Here is a 17,854-nt window from a genome sequence, read left to right as displayed (position 1 = left end):
CTGGCCAACTCAGCAGCACCCTGTTTGCTTAAGAGTGTACACCTCTCCCTGGGTCAGTGAAGGCGCAGACCTGGGAGTTCGTGTTCACGGCTGCGGTTGTTGGTATGTTCGTTCCTCTCTGGCACCTGAATTGAGCGGTTGGCTGTGTTATGATCGAAGCTTCAGTGATAACTTTGGCTGACTTTCCTCTCTCTCTCTCCTGAAAGTATTTGAATCGTTTGTGGACTACGTGGCGGTAGAACAGCTGGACGGCGACAATAAATACGACGCCGGGGAGCACGGCCTGCAGGTAACCGAGACTGTGGGCCGCTGTCCCCTCCGGTCCTGGTGCTCTGTGTTCAGACCCCGCGCTTAACCACGAGCTGGAGACCCCCTAGAGTCTGTCCACGCACCGCTGGTGTGGAGCGCGCGGAAGGATCGTGTTTCTCAGTCTGGACGTGACAGCAGAGAGCTGGTCTTGTCGCTGGTGCCCGGCTGGGGAGGCTGTGGGCAGGAGGTGGCTGATCCTCCTGTGGATCGGAGGCGGGACTATCACCCGACTCCCCTGCCCCTCCCACTCCATCCGACGCTGCCCCTGACCCAGCGTGTCCTCCGACTTGGCACTCTCCTGTCTCTCCTGGGCACAGGGAGAGCTGCTCAGTCACTGGACTCCACTTTTGGTGGCTGGTGGCGATGGTGCTTGGCCTTTCTTTCTTGCTAGTTTTCTGAGAATCCTGACTTCCAGCGTGAGGAGCGCGTTTCTGGTGTTGCACAAGCGCTCGGTGTCCCCGCCTCTCTGCCACTTGGCCTTGCAGGAACTCCGCGGGGCCCAGAGGGTGTGACCCAGCCACAGTCTGCGGTCACAGGGCGTGGCCTGTGGCCTGTGCAGGCTGCCGGTCAGGCTGCTTGGTGGATCAGCAGCGTCCACGTGGGTCCAACCACCCGGCCCCGTAAATCTCAACCAACTGCCTCAGCTAATTCATGAGTGTTTCAGACCGCCCCGTGTTTACCAAGCTTGCTAAAGCAGTGTGTGCGCGAGTGAACCCGTGTTGCAGTGAGCCACAGACCTGCTGTCCTCCTGCCGGGTCAGGCCACTCGGGGTGCTGGGGTGTAGATCAGGAAGTCTCTTAGGGAACATACTGCTGTATACTTAGGAAACACAAGTCACAAGAACCGCCCTTACCCACACTGAATGTTTTAGAGTCTGGGTGAGCAATATGTATATTAGAATCAGAGTCTCTGGAGACAGTGGCCAAGAAATAGGAGCCTTCTATTATTCTCCTGAGTGGTCCCAAAACCATGCCATTCCTTTGCGTGGCAATGGGTTCCTGGGCTTTTGGTTTTCTTCCCAGAACTGCCCTGTTCTCTAAATACGAGAATGTACATCAGAGAACCTTGCCACATAGGTGTGGCTGCTCGTGGACACCCGTTCCTCCAGGTGGGCGTTTCCTCACGGGTGTTGGACGTAAGGTTCACAGCTCAGAAGGAAGGGCTGATGGCCTGGTGGCGGCTGGATTCGGCCAAGGCTGCTTTTAGTGAGGAAAGAGCTGGCCGAGGCGGAGCGGAGGTGGGGGAGGAAGGCGGGGGCTGGGCAGGGGCCGTGCCAGCGGGCAGGGGACCTTGCTGTTAGCAAGAGGGAGCGTGTTCAGAAGTGGAAGTGGACGGCCAGCACTGACTGCCCTGGGGACTGATGGCGCCCACAGGCAGCTTTCCTCTCTTCCTTTTGGTTTTCTCACACTTCTCCAGAATTTCGGAGTCTAATGACTGTGTTGTTAGGGCAGCAAGTGACTGCGCCTTGGTTTCCTTCCCCATCCCTGTCACTGGGCAATAAGATAGTGTGATGTAGACTGAGAGGAGATCTCACACGTAGAGCATTTAAAGGCCCCCGTACCTGTCTCCCCAGCAGACGTCCCCCACGTGTTCCCATCCTGCTGTGAAATGCTTTGGTGCCTGGGAGAAGTAACCAGAGGCGAACTAAACCTGCGTTTCTTTTTCAATGTTCAGGAAGCAGAAAAAGGAGTGAAATTCCTGACGCTGCCACCAGTGTTACATCTGCAACTGATGCGATTTATGTATGATCCTCAGACGGACCAAAACATCAAGATCAATGACAGGTAATCTAGAGTGGGCTTGTGAGACTTAAGATTTACCCAGCATCCGGACTCGGGAGTAGTCTCGGTGCCTTGTTAAAGTCTTTGTATTCTCGCTCTCATCTCTCATTTGTTTAGGTTTCCCCTCTGCCTAGGTGTCCCGAGACAGACACCTCGGGACAAACTTTTCTGGGGGTGGAGGGGGGCGGTGCACTGGGAGGCCGAGCCTCACGGCACATGGGATCTTCCCCGACTAAGGAGCGAACCCGTGTGCCCTGCATGAGGAGCGTGGAGTCCCAACCACTGGGCCGCTGGGGAAGTCTGATCTACACTTTTGAAGGGATGGCTTCAGGGGCTGCGAACCCATGTCTCCTGCGCAGGGAGCCCCTCTGTCTACCCTTAGGCAGATGATGCCCCAGGGCGGGTGCTTTCTGCTGCTCAGGCTCTGCTTGCCCTAGAAGTGGGGCTCGATATCCCTCTATTGCTTTACCCAGGATTCTCCAATGGCTTGTTGTCTCTGGGTTCCTATCGACTTGCAGAATGTGCTAGAATTGTCAGGGCTGCTGGTGTGGGTAGGTGTGCTCCCCCCACCGCCCCATGTGTTTTCTAGGCCCTTAAAGCACCTGTAAAAGTTTGGTACCCCACACAGCTTCATCTGGTTCAGCAGACAGAACTTGGACCGGTGACTCTGACCCCGTGGTCAGAGGGTACTGCCTGATAGTAACTGGCCTCCTGGACGTGGGCCAGTCACCCGAGACTCGGGGGAGGGCGCGGCTTGACCACATCTCCTGCAGAAGCCGGGCTTGCTAGTCTGTCCTTGCCCCTCACCGTGGGCCCTGAGACAGCGGAGCTCGCAGACCAGCCGCCCGCAGGCCCGTCCAACCTGCTGAGGAGCTTTGTTGGGCCCTCACCTTGGTTTTCTTCCTGGTTTTATTAGAATCAGTTGCCAACATTTTTTCACGTCATGAGCTGTCACATGGAAGTCCTGATTTCTGGCATCTGAGGCTTGATTTGAGAAAAATGCCTGCAGAGTACTTGGTACATTGCATGATGCCGGCCCCGAGTCCCTGAGGGCGGTGTGGGGCGGGCTCTGCCTCCCACCGCAGTCCTCCAGGAGATACCCACTCTCTAGAAAAGGTAGTGTGTTTTGTCGCAATATCCTGGAATTGGGGGATTCCGGTAGGTGTATCAGTACTCTGCAGGCATTTTTCTCAAATCAAGCCTCAGATTTTTGTCAATGTGCGAGTCCTCTGAAGGAGTTCTGGGGACCTTGCATGTCAAATTCCCTGCCCTCTCCACATAACAAGGAGCCAGTGAATTAGAGAGCCTGGTAGCAAATAAAACCTTACAGTGAAGTGTCTTACCGGAAGTGAAACCTGGATTTCTCTTTAAATGATTTTTTTGGTTTTTTGTTTTTAAATAGGTTTGAATTTCCTGAACAGTTACCACTTGATGAATTTTTGCAAAAAACTGATCCTAAAGACCCTGCAAATTACATTCTTCATGCAGTCCTGGTTCATAGTGGAGATAATCATGGTGGACATTATGTGGTTTATCTCAACCCCAAAGGGGATGGCAAAGTAAGTCTGGGTCAGGGGGTGGGGTGGTCAGGAGGCTGTGTGGGAATTCAGTGACGCTCACTTTAGACTTGGCATTAGCGGCCAAGGATTCCTTCTTGGCCTCTGACGTGTCTACACATTCTGATCTGTGTTAACTGTTGATACGTTCAAAGTGGATTTAAGTTGTGATAGTCCTTTATATATACAATCTTAGTATCGGACATTGGATCTGACAGGATCCCTTTACGTCTGACACTTATCATCTGTGGCCCTCGAGGGTGGGGCGGCGACTGATGCTTGTTCCCGCGTGTGCCATGTATAATGAATGCTCTGGCTTTGCCTGGTTCACATGGATCCTATCACGTAACCTTCACCAGGCGGAGCAGATGCGGGTCTGGGGGTCTGTGTCCACGCCCAGCAAGGAACAGAGCAGGTTGAGCCCTGCTAGTTCATGCAGGGGGATTTGATGGCGGTACCCCCACGGCCAGGTGCAGAGCCTGCAGCCGAAGGCATTAGTGCCCGGTGGACTGAGATGGAGCCTGAGCTGAAGCTGGGCTGATATCTGAGCACCTTATAAAAACTGCCCGTGGGTGGATGTCAGCAATTTCCCCGGAGTTTGGGACAAGGAAGGCGAGAGCGCTGGCAAGTTTCTGCAGGTCGCCCGTGGCAGAGGATGTGTTTCAGGGAAACGCCACCTCCTCCTGTGTGCCTTACCCCTGTTGTTCCCGTCACAGTGGTGTAAGTTTGACGACGACGTGGTGTCCAGGTGCACGAAGGAGGAAGCCATCGAGCACAACTACGGGGGCCACGACGACGACCTGTCGGTGCGGCACTGCACCAACGCCTACATGCTGGTCTACATCCGCGAGTCCAAGCTCAGTGAGTGCGCCGGGCGCCTGCCCTTGCCGGGCCCGCTCCCCTCCTGACCGCGGGCCTGAGCTGGAGCCGCTGTCCAGACGCGTGCAGCTTGCCCTGCCTCCCAGCCGCCTGGGAGCAGCCGGCATGAGCCCGTGGGTTTGGATGTAGACCGAGGGTGGAGAGCGGCGCTGCCCTAAAGAATGGCTTTGTTCGTGCCGGCGTAATGCACAGAGGTGAAGGCAGGTGCCTTTGTCCCCCAGGTGAGGTTTTACAAGCTGTCACCGACCAGGACATCCCTCAGCAGTTGGTGGAACGATTGCAGGAGGAGAAGAGGATCGAGGCGCAGAAGCGGAAGGAGCGGCAGGAGGCCCATCTCTACATGCAAGTGCAGGTCAGCCTCCGGCCGGCGCGGCAGCTCCACAGACCTGGGCTTCCTCCTGAGTACGGGTGCCAGGGCAGGCGAGCCCCGTGAGCACACAGCCGAGGGGACACTCGGGCTAGTCCCCTGACCGTTCGGAGTATTCTTACCAATTCAGGGGGCGGCTTAGATGGATGGGAGAGGTTCTCAAGCTGCCAGAGAAGGCAGCGGTGTGCGAGCATTCATGAAACGGGCAGGGGCCTGGAGAACAGCGGGTGAGCAGGGCCCGGGAGAGTGCTGTCGGGGTAGGCGAGGGCTCCTGTTGGTTCATGATTTAGTTGCAATTAGAAAACAGGCAATTGTAACAAGTTGACTGACCATCTGGGTAAAAAGTACGTGTGCATCCTGGCTTTATAATTAGGGATTCTCACCCAGGTGAACTTGCAGTTAAAGCTTGTGGATGAGTTTAGACTGGCTGCATATAAATGTTCAGTTTGGTCTTTTCTAAATAAATGAATATCTGACCTCATGCTTGGTCATTTGGGGTTTCTCTGCGTGGGGCTTCTGAAGAAGGCAAAAGACAAGTCGCTCTTGCTCTTAGTGTTGGAACCTTGGCTTCCGTCTGTGTGGCCTGGTTCTGTTCTGCCTTTTGGGTGTAAACCCTGGCCTGTGTTTCCACACCTCTTGGCAGATCGTCGCAGAGGACCAGTTTTGTGGCCATCAAGGGAATGACATGTACGATGAAGAAAAAGTGAGATACACTGTGTTCAAAGTGCTGAAAAACTCCTCGCTTTCGGAGTTTGTCCAGAACCTCTCTCAGACCATGGTGAGCGCGCGTCCCCCTACGGGTGATCCTCTCCCTCCTCCACCCCCGGGTGGGGTAGTCACCCCCGGGGCCGGTGCTGCTGGGCTCCTTCCCTTCCGGTTGTGCCCTCATCGGCTCCCCCTGCCGCCAGCGCACCGCCGCCCACACCCGTGGGGGGAGGTGTCAGCATCGCTTCTCCCCTTCTAATCACAGAACCATCGCCTTGATGTCAAATGAGACTACAAACTGATTGTGCTTCAATTAATTGAACTCTGAATATTTCCAGGGATTCCCACAAGATCAGATTCGGTTGTGGCCCATGCAGGCGAGGAGCAACGGCACCAAGCGGCCGGCCATGCTGGACAACGAAGCCGACGGCAGCAAGACGGTGAGCGCGGCCAGCGGCTGGGCTTGCACGGTGCACACCGCGGGCCCTGCTGTGCGGCCTGTGGTCCAGGGGCACGGGATTGGACTTGTCAGTTACTCGAGTCTCTCTCAGCCATTTCAGTCTCCTAAACCCAGCCTCTCTCTCGGAAATAGATGATTGAGCTCAGTGATAATGAAAACCCCTGGACGATATTCCTGGAAACAGTTGATCCGGAGCTAGCTGCTAGTGGAGCCACGCTACCCAAGTTTGATAAAGATCGTAAGTGCCCCCCTCGCCCAGCCTGGCACCCCCAGAGGGCAGAGTTAAGTCCTGGACCATCGTTCTAAACACAGGGCTAAGCATTTTCTCGCAAAGAAATCTCACTAGTCCCCAGAATACTCGTTAACATCTCTATGGTCAGGTCAAGTCAGACCGACTATGGGCTGTAGTATCTGGCAGGTGAAGAGAAGGTGGCGGCCACTGGTCATGTCCCCTGCTCTGCTGCTCTGCACGTGACAGGGGACGGAGCAGGGTCACTCTCAAGGGCTGGCAGTAAATCCTTGGCACTTTGTGGGCCATGACCCTCTGCCTGCCATTGAAGCAACCAAGTGGCCACAGAGATTAGGCAAGAGAGCCCTACTTCAGCACAACTTTATTTACAAAACGGGTGGGTCTGAGTGTGCTCTTTTGTATTGCTTCAAGTGGTCACTTCTCTGGCAAAAACGCAGACACAACCCTGAACAGGTATCCCCTGGTAGCTAGTGAGTTTCGGGTCTCGAAACTAGGTTTCCTACGTTCTCTGCACTTTCTCTCATCTTTGCTGCTGCAAATGCAGCACCTCCGTGGGGTTCATGTTTGAGATGACGCTCCAGTCCTGGGCGCAGCCTCTAAGAACCCTCGTGGCGCGCGGTAACCGCCAGTGCTCCACGCTGTCGGTTCAGTTGTTCCTGAAACTTACTGTGGATATGTGTTAGCATTGCACTGACTGGAAGATCCCAACACAGCCTGTCTGTTAACCCTGCAGATGATGTGATGTTATTTTTGAAGATGTACGATCCCAAAACACGGAGCTTGAATTACTGTGGGCATATCTACACACCAATATCCTGTAAAATACGTAAGTCTGACTGCAGTCGCCTTCTGAACAGGTTTTGCTCAAGTCGCCACATGTCGCAGCCTTGGATTCCTTATTTTTCTTGAACCTAGGTGACTTGCTCCCGGTTATGTGTGACAGAGCAGGATTTATCCAGGATACTAGCCTTATCCTCTATGAGGTTTGGATCCTTATTTTTCTGTAATCCTCATGGTGGTGGTGGTTTGGGAAGGACGGGTCCTGTCTGTGTGGCTCCCCGGAATTTGCAGTGTGAAGACCACAGCCAAATGGGGTGGTGTCAGGATTCTCTCTGTCCACTTCTGACTGTCCCCTCTGGGTGTCCATGATTATTATTAAAAACGTAGCGCTGATGGAATTGGGTGTAGAGGAAGGACATTCAGTGTGTGGCCGCATTAAACACTGGACAGGCGTTGCGTTATAACCATACCGTTTCTTTCACTGCAGGAAGTTAAACCGAATTTAACAGAGAGAATTCAGGACTACGATGTGTCTCTTGACAAAGCCCTCGATGAGCTAATGGATGGTGACATTATAGTGTTTCAGAAGTACGTACCCTTTGAAGGGCTTTTCTCTCTTTGCACGAAGATCCAAAGTCCTGGAACCAGAAAACAGATCACCTCTAGACCCTGAGACACGTTTTGTTTGGTGTTGGCAGCGTGTTGACCGCAGCTGGCCGCCTCTCGAGTTTGGGAGTTAGGGGTGGTGAGCTTTTTCCTCACTGAATGCTTTTAGTTCCTAAAAATGGCGACAGTGAGCGTGATAACTGTTTGCAGGGGGACAGAGGTCTTTATGGAATAGCGAAAGCGTTGTGTTTTCCTGAAAACATGAAATTCCTTAGCCTGCACCTACTCGGGCAATCGCTTGAGAGCCAGCAGGTGTGTGGTCTGAAGGCAGCCTGGTGACACAGCCGGGCTCCTGAGGCCTTCTGGCTGGGCAGGACAGTCCTGGACCCTGGCCACGGGGAGGCCGCCGCACACGGGGCCAAGAGTGGGGCGGCAGACTTCTCCTTGAGGGCCAGGCAGTGAGGACTGTAGGTTTAGTGGTGACCGGCTTCCTTCGAAGGCAAGTGCCAGCCCACCGAGCCCCGGTCAGGGAGGGGCCTGCACAGCTGGCAGGGTGGGCCCCGCCGTGCGTCCTGAGTCCTCCCCCTTGTCCAGAGGGCACCATTCTGTTTTGGGAGTGAGATCAGGCGTGGAAAGCAGCTGCCCTATGCCGCTCAGGGCACACCTTCTGTCTGTGGTCCCCTTTTCCTGGTGGCCGGGCAGGCTCCCGGCTTTGGGAAACGCTGGCCTGAGTTCAGATCTGCAGCGCTCGTGCCACTGTTGCTTGGGAGACGGTGCCTTTTTAAAACAAGTGAACAGTGAACCTTGGCCTGGATTTCGATCGCCTGTGTTTCTCTTGCTTCCCCAGGGATGACCCCGAAAACGATAACAGTGAATTACCCACTGCAAAGGAATACTTCCGAGACCTCTACCACCGTGTCGATGTGATTTTCTGTGATAAAACGATCCCCAACGATCCTGGATTCGTGGTGACGCTGTCAAACAGGATGAATTATTTCCAGGTATTGGATCAAACACTTTTCTCTTCAGATTCCACACCAGGAAGACTGCCTTCTTACGTTAAAACTGTCTTGCCCATGAGGCTGTGCAGTGGATTTGGTTCTGGGGGAGGGGTTACCATCCACTGTCTGAGGAAGTTTCTGCTCCAGGCTGGTTGGTGTTGTCGGTGCCAGGGGACCAGAAGCAGTTTCCCCCCGACTCCCCCGCCCCCGGCCGTGTTCTCTTCAAGATCCTCCCTACCCCTGGCATAAGGTGGTTTCAGAGATCATAATTTTAACAGCAGCTTTGCTTCCGTTTTAATAATGCGAAGTGTGAGCTATTAAAATCGTCTAAAGAAAATATAGACCTCCCTATTAAAAGTGAAAAGTGCTTTTAAAGTTCTTCCTCAGATATGCTGTTCCCATGGATACATACTAAGAAGTATAGTTTATTCCTGTTAAAATAATAAATTTCTGGGGCATTTAAATTCTGGCAGCTTATGCCCCATTTTTTAAGAACATTAAGCAGTTAGTCAGTGCTAAGTGCATGGGCCTGGCTCAGTCTGCTCTGCGGATGGAAGCCTCACTCTCTGCTCCCCTCCAGGTGGCAAAGACGGTCGCCCAGAGGCTCAACACCGACCCGATGCTGCTCCAGTTCTTCAAGTCTCAAGGGTGAGCCGCATGCGCAGACACCCGCCGTCGGGTCCTGCCTGCACGCTTCCCGTAGCCCGCCCGTCAGTTAGAGCCCTCGATGGACACAGCTCGCAGCCGGCCACATCGCTCGCCTAGTTTCAGCATAGAATTGTCACCACTCACATCTTGACCCCATGGCTCAAGGTGTCAGAACAGCCGGCAGCCTTGTCTAAAGCCAGCCTTACTCTAAAGACCGCATGCCTCCCCTCCCGTGTTCTGGCTGGGCCCGTCCCAGCCGGGACTCCATGTACCGTTCAGAGAACGTTCGTGTGTGACAGACACAGGGACTGGGGACCAGGGATGGGGGCCACATTGCAGGGCGAGGGGGCAGAGCAGAGGTTTGCTTTGATGCTCACTCACGCGTGTGTGTTTTAGGCAAATAAACAAGCTTTGTATTGATGTACTGTTTTCTTGTGTAGTTACAGGGATGGCCCAGGTAATCCTCTTAGACATAATTATGAAGGTACTTTAAGAGATCTGCTACAGTTCTTCAAGCCTAGACAACCTAAGAAACTGTACTATCAGCAGGTATGAGCCCAAGTTAACAGACCGTGGGTCATAGAAGACCCGGGTTTCTGTTGGGACGGGTCTAAAATGCCTTTCTCTTTTCTTAACAGCTTAAGATGAAAATCACAGACTTTGAGAACAGGCGAAGTTTTAAGTGTATATGGTTAAACAGCCAATTTAGGGAAGAGGTAAGTATTTTCATGATGTGAAATTTTTATTTTTATTGTGGCTTGTTTATTGTTTCTCTCTACTTAGGCCTTGAAAAACTCCTGGTAACAGGGTCAAAGGGCTTCCCTGGTGGCTCAGCAGGAAAAGAATCTGCCTGCAATGCAGGAGACATGGGTTTTATCCCTGTGTCGGGAAGATGCCCTGGAGAAGGGAATGGCAACCCCACTTCAGTATTCTTGCCTGGAGAACCCCATGGACAGAGGAGCCTGGTGGGCTACAGTCCGTAGGGTCACAAAGAGTTGGACACAACTGAAGCGACTAAACAAGACCTTGATAACTGAAACAACCAAAGAAAGCTCATAAGCCGCAGCGTGTGTTAGAGACCCTGCCCCAGAGTCTGAGAACTAGATGGGAGGTGGGGTGAGCTCTGTCCTTCCCCGGCCCCCAGGGCTGCAGTGGAGTGACAGTGTGACGGTGTGACGGTATCGGGGACTGTTGTCACAGACGGGGACCTGGATGCTCGGCCCTGGGGCCGGCAGCCTCTCCTGGCACCCTGAAGGCACCCTGCCCCGTGTTGGGTGGCTCTTCTGGCAAGTCAGACCCCTAGCCGTTCGCCTCTGGCCCCACCGGCTGGAGAGGGACCTGGAGCACACACCATCAGTATTGCCCGCCGCGCGCTGTCGCGATAAGGAGACAAAGTCCACCCTGGGCCTCGTCCTCTGTCTCAGCGTTGAGAACTGGACAGGCTCTTAGTGACTGTTCCGGGGGAGAAATTCTGAGGAGCTGTCCTGGGAACCACGAGCTTTTTGCCTCAACATGGCCTTTGATAGCTGCACAGCACTGTGGGGTGGGTCCCAGGCTGGGCGGGTGGTCTGCGTGAAGGTCGGTGGGGAGGTGTCAGAGCTGAGTGCACAGGCCCCACATGTGTCATGGTTCCCCTAAAGCCTTGATCTTGTCATTTCTTAGGAAATAACACTATATCCAGACAAGCACGGGTGCGTCCGAGACCTGTTAGAGGAATGTAAAAAGGCTGTGGAGCTCGGCGAGAAGGCATCAGGGAAACTTAGGCGAGTATTTCCCGAAGGTGGAGCTTGGGGTGGCCCCAGCCCGACCCCACCGTTGCCCCTGACGCATCATCACCGTACTCAGCTTTTCTGTCTTTGGCAGCAGTTTATTTAAATATTTCATGGTTTTTCCCTCCCTAATTCTTGACACTAATTAGCAGCAGTGCAAAGGGAAATTCAGGCAGAAAAAGTGAAGCAGAGAAGAGTGAACTCAAGCAGAATGATTGGCTGAAACTGGAAAACTTGGGGCTCGCTTGTGTCGGGGAAATCGGGTCGCTTCTCCTCCATTTCTCTCATGTTCGGGCCGAGGGAAGAAGCACCAGATTTGATGATCAGTTTTTATTTCCAAGAGTTGGGTGCGGTTCTTACCACCTTGTCTTTTGGGCAGCACAGAGGATGAAACAGTCTTTTGGGCTTTTGGTCCCCAGAATGTTTTCCTTGCAAAATTAACAGAAGAATGAGGCCTTTATTATCTAACGAGTGAGAAGAATATCACCAACCCTGCTTTCTCTGGAACCATTGTGGGAAAGGCCTGCACAGGTCCCTCCCTGGGCCCTGGCCCGAGGGTCCCCTTCAGACTGGCCTTCCCATGCTTTCCGAGGGGACCCATGGCCAGTGTTCTGTCTGCTCCCCACGGATACCTGCTTTTGACACTTCAGATCTTCATAAGGACAAGCAGATCTCCATAACTTTGTAATAAAACCCTTGTAGAAAAGCATTTGTTGGTTTTCCCCCATAAGTTTGTATAGTTAATTTTCTTCCTTACTTTGCACAGGCTGCTAGAAATTGTAAGCTACAAAATTATTGGTGTGCATCAAGAAGATGAACTATTAGAATGTTTATCTCCTGCGACGAGTCGAACGTTTCGAATAGAGGTGCGTGTTCTCTGACTGCAGTGGAGGGCGGGGGTTGGGGAGTTGGGAGGGGGTTGCTATGACCTGGTGGGAGGTGGGGGCCATAGGTTGTTCAGGTAACACAGCAACTCCCAGAACATGCTGCCATCCCTGCGGTTAATTCTCCCAGGTTTTGAAAATCTAAATGTTTATAGAGTAGACCTGACCTAAAAGCTACTGTTTCAAGTGTCCGCTTCATTTGGTGACATGAGTACGTCCGTGTGGTTGGACAGTTGTCACCGCTGCCCATCTGCCCCCAAGGCCCCCGCCCCACCCCCCACTCCCAGTGCCTCGCTTGTTTGTGCCTAGAAATTGATTTCAGCGGTGGTCACTACGTCAAGCCAGAAATGACCGAGCCCTGTTAATTGTGAAGCGGCTGAGATTGCCACAGTAGCTGCGGTGATTCACCATTTGGTCTCTTGAAACTCGGTGTTTTCTTTGAGGTTTAGATCTTTCTTCTGACTTTAAACCCTCATCATTCTCATGAGCCCCTAACGTGACCTTGTGGCAAAAATCTGCCCTCACTTCCTTGCTGGAGGAACGAGTCAAGAGTTCAGAATTAAAACGTGCAGTGCTGTGTTGGCCTTAACCGAACATCTGTCCACTCTGTATGTCCCCAGGAGATACCTTTGGACCAGGTAGACATCGACAAGGAGAACGAGATGCTCATCACGGTGGCTCATTTCCACAAGGAGGTGTTCGGGACGTTCGGGATCCCGTTCTTGCTGAGGATACACCAGGTGAGGCACCCTTCTGCCAGCTGGCTGGCCGCTCCGGGTCCGCCCCGCTTGGTGAGCCGTGTGAGCATACACGCCCTTTGTCGTCCACAGGGCGAGCATTTCAGAGAAGTGATGAAGCGGATTCAGAGTCTGCTGGACATCCAGGAAAAGGAGTTTGAAAAGGTACACGCTTCTTGGATACCGGCTAAGTCATTTGTCGGGTGGGATGCTGAAGTCTTGACTTTTTTTTTGCCCGCGGTGTGAGTTTCGCTACTCTTGGGAATTAACGGAGTTTTCTGGTTTTGTCTGTCAGTTTAAATTTGCAATTGTGATGATGGGCCGACATCAGTACATAAATGAAGATGAGTATGAAGTAAACTTGAAAGACTTTGAACCTCAGCCTGGTAAGAGCCCTCCCGTGGAGACGCAGGCCATCAGGGCCCAGGGGGCAGGTGGCCCCGTGTTCAAGGGCCAGGCCTCCCTTTCCTGGCTGGGGAGTGAGCCTCGTTCTCATCCTCTGCGGAGCAGGGAGGGACAGCGGCCTGCCTCCGGTGACTTTGGTGGGTGTCACACGATGGCAAGTGGGGTAGGGCCTGACAGTGCTACGCGGGGAGCCAGTGACCTTGGTGGGGTGCGGGGTCCCAGCTGTGGGACCCATGCTGCCCAGGAGGCCCCTTGACCTCTCCTGACCCCAGGGCCCGAGTGCTGGCTCAGTGGTCTGACTGTCTCCTCTCCCCACCAGGTAACATGTCTCATCCTCGGCCGTGGCTTGGGCTCGACCACTTCAACAAAGCCCCAAAGAGGAGTCGCTACACATACCTTGAAAAGGCCATCAAAATCCATAACTGACTTCCTCCCCAGGGGCGGGCGAGACGGACCGCGGTGGGTGTGCCCCTTACCAACAGCCGGGAACTCTGGTGCGCGAGCACCACCCCACGTCTTCAGCAAGAGGATTTGCTGCTGGTGTTAATTTTATTTTGTTGAGGCTGTTCAGTTTGGCTTCTCTGTATCTATTGATTGCCCTTTTTGAGAAAAATGAAGGTGTTTTTATAAAGCTTGGATGCCAATGAGAGTTATTTTACGGTGACCACGATGCCAGGCACTGTCAGCGTGCCGGGGAGCGGCCGGCGGACGCGGCGCTGGGCGGGTGCGGCTGACCCCTCCCCGGGGCCCGGCCGCCAGCCCGCAGCTAGGAAGTCTTCTGTTTAGGCTCGTCTGACGTCTTTCCCTCAGTTATACTTTCAATGACCTTTTGTGCATCTGTAAAGGCGAAGCAGAGAAACTCACAACCTAATAAATAGCGCTCTTTCCTTCACTGGTGTCCTGTCGCCCCTTCCTGGGTCTCCCCGGCTGCCTGGGTCTTTTTAATAAACTCGTCTCCCTTCCGTCAGCCCCCGCGTCCCACAGCCCATTTGCAGAGCGGATGCACTGAATACAGGCTTGACCAGACACTTTGGGGTCTTTTTATTCAACTGAAAAAAAAAAACACTGTTCAAATCCAATTAAGGTGTACTATGCTGCCTCTGGGCAAACCTAATGATCTCAAGAGTTCATTCAAGCAGGTGAAAAAATTATAAATAGACTCGTCTGCTTCAAATGGGACAGACGGAACCAAGAAAGGAGGGCCTTTTAGCTAAGAGGGTATGCCCACTGGTGTTCGCAAGCTGTTGACTTTGTATAAAAAAAGTTAAAAAAAAAAAAAAGTTAAATAAAAAAAGCAAAAAAAAAAAAGGAAAAATGAGATTGTATATTTAATGAATGAACATGTACAATTGACCACGGGGAGGAGGTGGTGGCTTCTGTCGGGTGACTCTGAGTGGCCCCCACTGATGTTGACATTCATCGTGTGTGGCTTTCTTTCAGTCCGGCCGTTTCCTTTGGAGCTGACGCCAGCCGCGTGTCTAGTTTTGAGTGCAGTAAAAATAGAATCAGCAGATCACACTTAGTTTTCATCCTTTTCCAGTACTTTTTTGTTTGTTTCTGTAGCAGCAGTGTACACCAACTCTTCCTGTATATTGCCTTTTTGCTGGAAAATGTTGTATGTTGAATAAAATTTTCTATAAAAATGATAATTCAGTGAGTTGACGTGGAAGTTGAGGGAGCCATCAGCTCTCCCTGCAGGTAGGCCCGGGGAACATTTTATCACTTCATGGCAAGGTTTTGGGGGTTCTTGCCTCCTCTTCCTCCTCCTCTGGAAGCTTAAGAGATTGAGGTTTTCCAGGCAGGAGTCGAGTACACTAAGATGACCATAAATACGGGAATGGCCGAAGGTGTGGTCCAGGGGGAGGTGGCCTCGCGTCCCCCACCTGACACAGCGTGTCCGCTGGCTGCTCTCCACCTGGAGGAGGGCCTTCCTGCCCGGGTCCCCGCAGTGACCATAGATGGCGCTGTCTTTGCAGAAAGTCACTCCCCGGGTGCGCAACTTTGAACATCTATTTAAGTATTCGGGATTTTTTGTTTTTTAGGTTTTGGCCGATGGTAGATGATGGTCTTGGGTCACTGAAACTTACTCCCGAGTTATTAGTAGGCTTTTCTCAAAGGCCATTTAACAGTGTGGGTGGTCAGCACACACTGCATGGGATTCTTTTCCATTCCCTTCCAGCCACAGCCTTGAGTCCAAGTTCATAAAACCGATGGGGGTAGTGGGGATGGGGCTGAACCTGAAAATAACTCCTCGCTTGGGGACCCCAGAACCACAGTGTATCATTCTCGAGGGGCTTGAGGTTCCTGTTACTACCAGAAGCAGTACAGCGGGAGAGTCTCCTTGATTAGAGGAGCAAACTGTTTGCAAACATCCATTTCAAATGTCAAGGTCAAACCACAGATCCCTGTTGTGGGATGGACGATACTGGCATTTCCTCGAATAGGAAATGGCAACCAACTTTAGGATTCTTGCCTGCAAAATTCCGTGGACAGAGGAGCCTAGCAGGCTACAGCCCATGGGGGTCTCAAAGATTGGACAGGACTTGAGCGACTGAGCGTGTGCTGGCATCTCTGCCAGTCTAGGCCTTGGCGTCCTGACCACTCACTGCCCAGTAGAATGACCTAAGTCATGGCGGGTTGGGGGATGCTCTGTGCCCCTGCCCAGGGAGAGAGCCACACGCCCCCGGTGTCCACTGAGTATCTAAAATGTGGCTGAAGTAGCAGAAGGTGAATTTTGATCACTGATTTAATTTTTTTAAGTTTATTTGGCTGAGTCAGGGCTTACCTGTGCCATGTAGGATCTTTCAACGTGGCATGGGCTTATGTTCCCGCTGGTGGTGGTGATTTAGTCGGTAAGTCATGTCCAACTCTTGCTACCCCATGGACTGTAGCCTGCCAGGCTCCTCTCTCCATGGGATTTCCCAGGCAAGAGTACGGGAGTGGGTTGCCATTCCCTTCTCCAGGGGATCTTCCCAACCCAGAGATGGAACCTTGGTCTTCTGCATTGCAGGCAGATATGTTACCCACTGAGCCACCAGGGAACAATCAGGCCAGAGTCCCTGGTACTGCAAGGCAGTTTCTTGACCACTGAACCACCAGGGAAGTCCCTGGTTTAGTTGTAAATCGCCACATGTGACTGAGGCTCCTGACCACATTTTCCTCGCTTTGTGTGGTGATGGTATGATGAGCTCCCTCGAGCCGTCTTGAGTTAGTATATAAAGCCGTCATCAGTGCATGCGAGTTTTCCTGACCTCCTCATTAGAGGAAGCCGTGGGCGCGTCCAGGGGCAGGGTGGGAACCAAACGAAATAAGGGCCCAGTTCCCCAAGGTCCTCCTTCAGCACCTCGTGCCCTCTGTTAACTTCTAATGAGACCTGGAAGCAGGGTCCTGGGCACCTTGGGGAGTAGGCTGATCAGAGTGGTGTCTGCACATTCAGAGGCAGGGTCCCTTTTCAGCAGAGATCTGAGAGGCCGCTGACCTGCTGGGGTTGGAGGGGGGCGGGCAGGCATCATCAGTGGAGGGATCCCGGGTGGTGTGTGTGCAAAGTCTCTCAGTCGTGTCTGACGCTATGAACTGTAGCCCTCCAGGCTCCTCTGTCCGTGGGGTTCTCCAGGCAAAATACTGAAGTGGGTTGCCATGCCCTGCTCTAGATCTTCCCGACCCAGGGATTGAACCCGCGTCTCAGGTCTCCTGCATTGACAGGGAGATTCTTCAGCACTAGCGCCACCTGGGAAGTCCCATTCACAGCAAGATAGAGCCAGTTTGATACATGTGCCGACTGTAGTATCCTTGTCTGGAGAATCCCGTGGACAGAGGAGCCTAGCGGGCTCCATAAGGTCGCGAAGAGGCAGACACGACTGAAGCGAGTCAGCTTGCATGCAGAGTTCATGGGATGCTGTGGGAGAGAACCTGCACTCAGAGCCCCGTGGAGCCTCGCCCAGTCCCTTCCCCACTGCAGAGAGGCGGCCCTTCATCTGTTCAGACCCCGCACTGCGCAGGTTGGGGCTGCTCTTGGGCTGGTTCGTTCTACCCCACCCTGCGCTGGGCAGGCGGTGGATACACAGGGTGGCAAGGTGGCCGCGCTTGGCTCTCCTGACCCTACGGTACCTCTGGCAGGAAGCCGTGGGAGGCGTCCCCAGTGCCTGCCACACTGTGCCCCTGTGTTGGGGTGGGGGTGTTCTTTGTCTCGTCTCTGGGGGGCCATGTGGTTGGGAAAACCAGAGCAAGGGTCCTGATACCGGCTGTCACCACTGAGCGTACCACGTGCCAGCAAGGAGGCAAGTGACCAGGTCAGGGAGTGAGTGAAGCCCCCTGGCTGGGCACTCGGCCTGCTGAGTGCAGAGCCAGCCCTGAGACCCACACTCACTGCCACCCCTTTCTGAGTGCCGCCTCCCTGCTGAAAGGAGGGGAACCCCACTTTAAGATGAGAGCTTTGGGAGAAAGGGGCTGGGCCAACCTCCTCTGCCTCCCCCAGCCCGAGCCCCGGCCCCTCCTGGCTGGCCCCAGAGGTCGGTTCAGATGAAGAAGGAGCTTGGGAAAGCCTCAGGGAGAGAAGAGGGTCCCATGCGCCCCAGCCTGGGTCTACAGTGAGGTCTGGGGACCCAGAACCAAGGCATCGGACATCAAGGGGTGGGACTTCCCTGGTGGTCCAGTGGTTAGGAATCCACCTGGCAGTGCTGAGGATGCAGGTTTGATCCCTGGTTCGGGGACTAAGATC

General features: G+C 53.5%; 1 protein-coding gene across 8 annotated transcripts in view; it reads left to right on the top strand.

Annotated features, from left to right (window-relative positions):
- Window positions 1–14,029, top strand: part of USP7 (ubiquitin specific peptidase 7) — an 81,532-nt gene extending 67,503 nt beyond the window's left edge. For all 8 annotated transcript variants that reach the window (XM_055562487.1, XM_055562489.1, XM_055562490.1 and 5 more), the window contains 21 exons: window positions 207–289; window positions 1,984–2,093; window positions 3,493–3,649; window positions 4,363–4,507; window positions 4,747–4,877; window positions 5,536–5,670; window positions 5,936–6,037; window positions 6,190–6,295; window positions 7,041–7,133; window positions 7,223–7,290; window positions 7,575–7,675; window positions 8,541–8,694; window positions 9,275–9,342; window positions 9,783–9,891; window positions 9,981–10,058; window positions 11,005–11,105; window positions 11,878–11,977; window positions 12,616–12,735; window positions 12,826–12,897; window positions 13,028–13,118; window positions 13,457–14,029. In XM_055562487.1, coding sequence (XP_055418462.1) covers window positions 207–289; window positions 1,984–2,093; window positions 3,493–3,649; window positions 4,363–4,507; window positions 4,747–4,877; window positions 5,536–5,670; window positions 5,936–6,037; window positions 6,190–6,295; window positions 7,041–7,133; window positions 7,223–7,290; window positions 7,575–7,675; window positions 8,541–8,694; window positions 9,275–9,342; window positions 9,783–9,891; window positions 9,981–10,058; window positions 11,005–11,105; window positions 11,878–11,977; window positions 12,616–12,735; window positions 12,826–12,897; window positions 13,028–13,118; window positions 13,457–13,563 — 2,231 coding nt within the window. In that variant the 3' untranslated portion in view covers window positions 13,564–14,029. The remainder of the gene's footprint in view (window positions 1–206; window positions 290–1,983; window positions 2,094–3,492; window positions 3,650–4,362; window positions 4,508–4,746; window positions 4,878–5,535; window positions 5,671–5,935; window positions 6,038–6,189; window positions 6,296–7,040; window positions 7,134–7,222; window positions 7,291–7,574; window positions 7,676–8,540; window positions 8,695–9,274; window positions 9,343–9,782; window positions 9,892–9,980; window positions 10,059–11,004; window positions 11,106–11,877; window positions 11,978–12,615; window positions 12,736–12,825; window positions 12,898–13,027; window positions 13,119–13,456) is intronic.
- The last annotated feature ends 3,825 nt before the right edge of the window (window positions 14,030–17,854 follow it).

This window comes from Bubalus kerabau, chromosome 23, assembly GCF_029407905.1.
Source record: "Bubalus kerabau isolate K-KA32 ecotype Philippines breed swamp buffalo chromosome 23, PCC_UOA_SB_1v2, whole genome shotgun sequence".
NCBI lineage: Eukaryota > Metazoa > Chordata > Mammalia > Artiodactyla > Bovidae > Bubalus > Bubalus kerabau.
The sequence above is the reverse complement of the archived record's forward strand: the minus strand, read 5'-3'. Positions and strand labels throughout refer to the sequence as shown.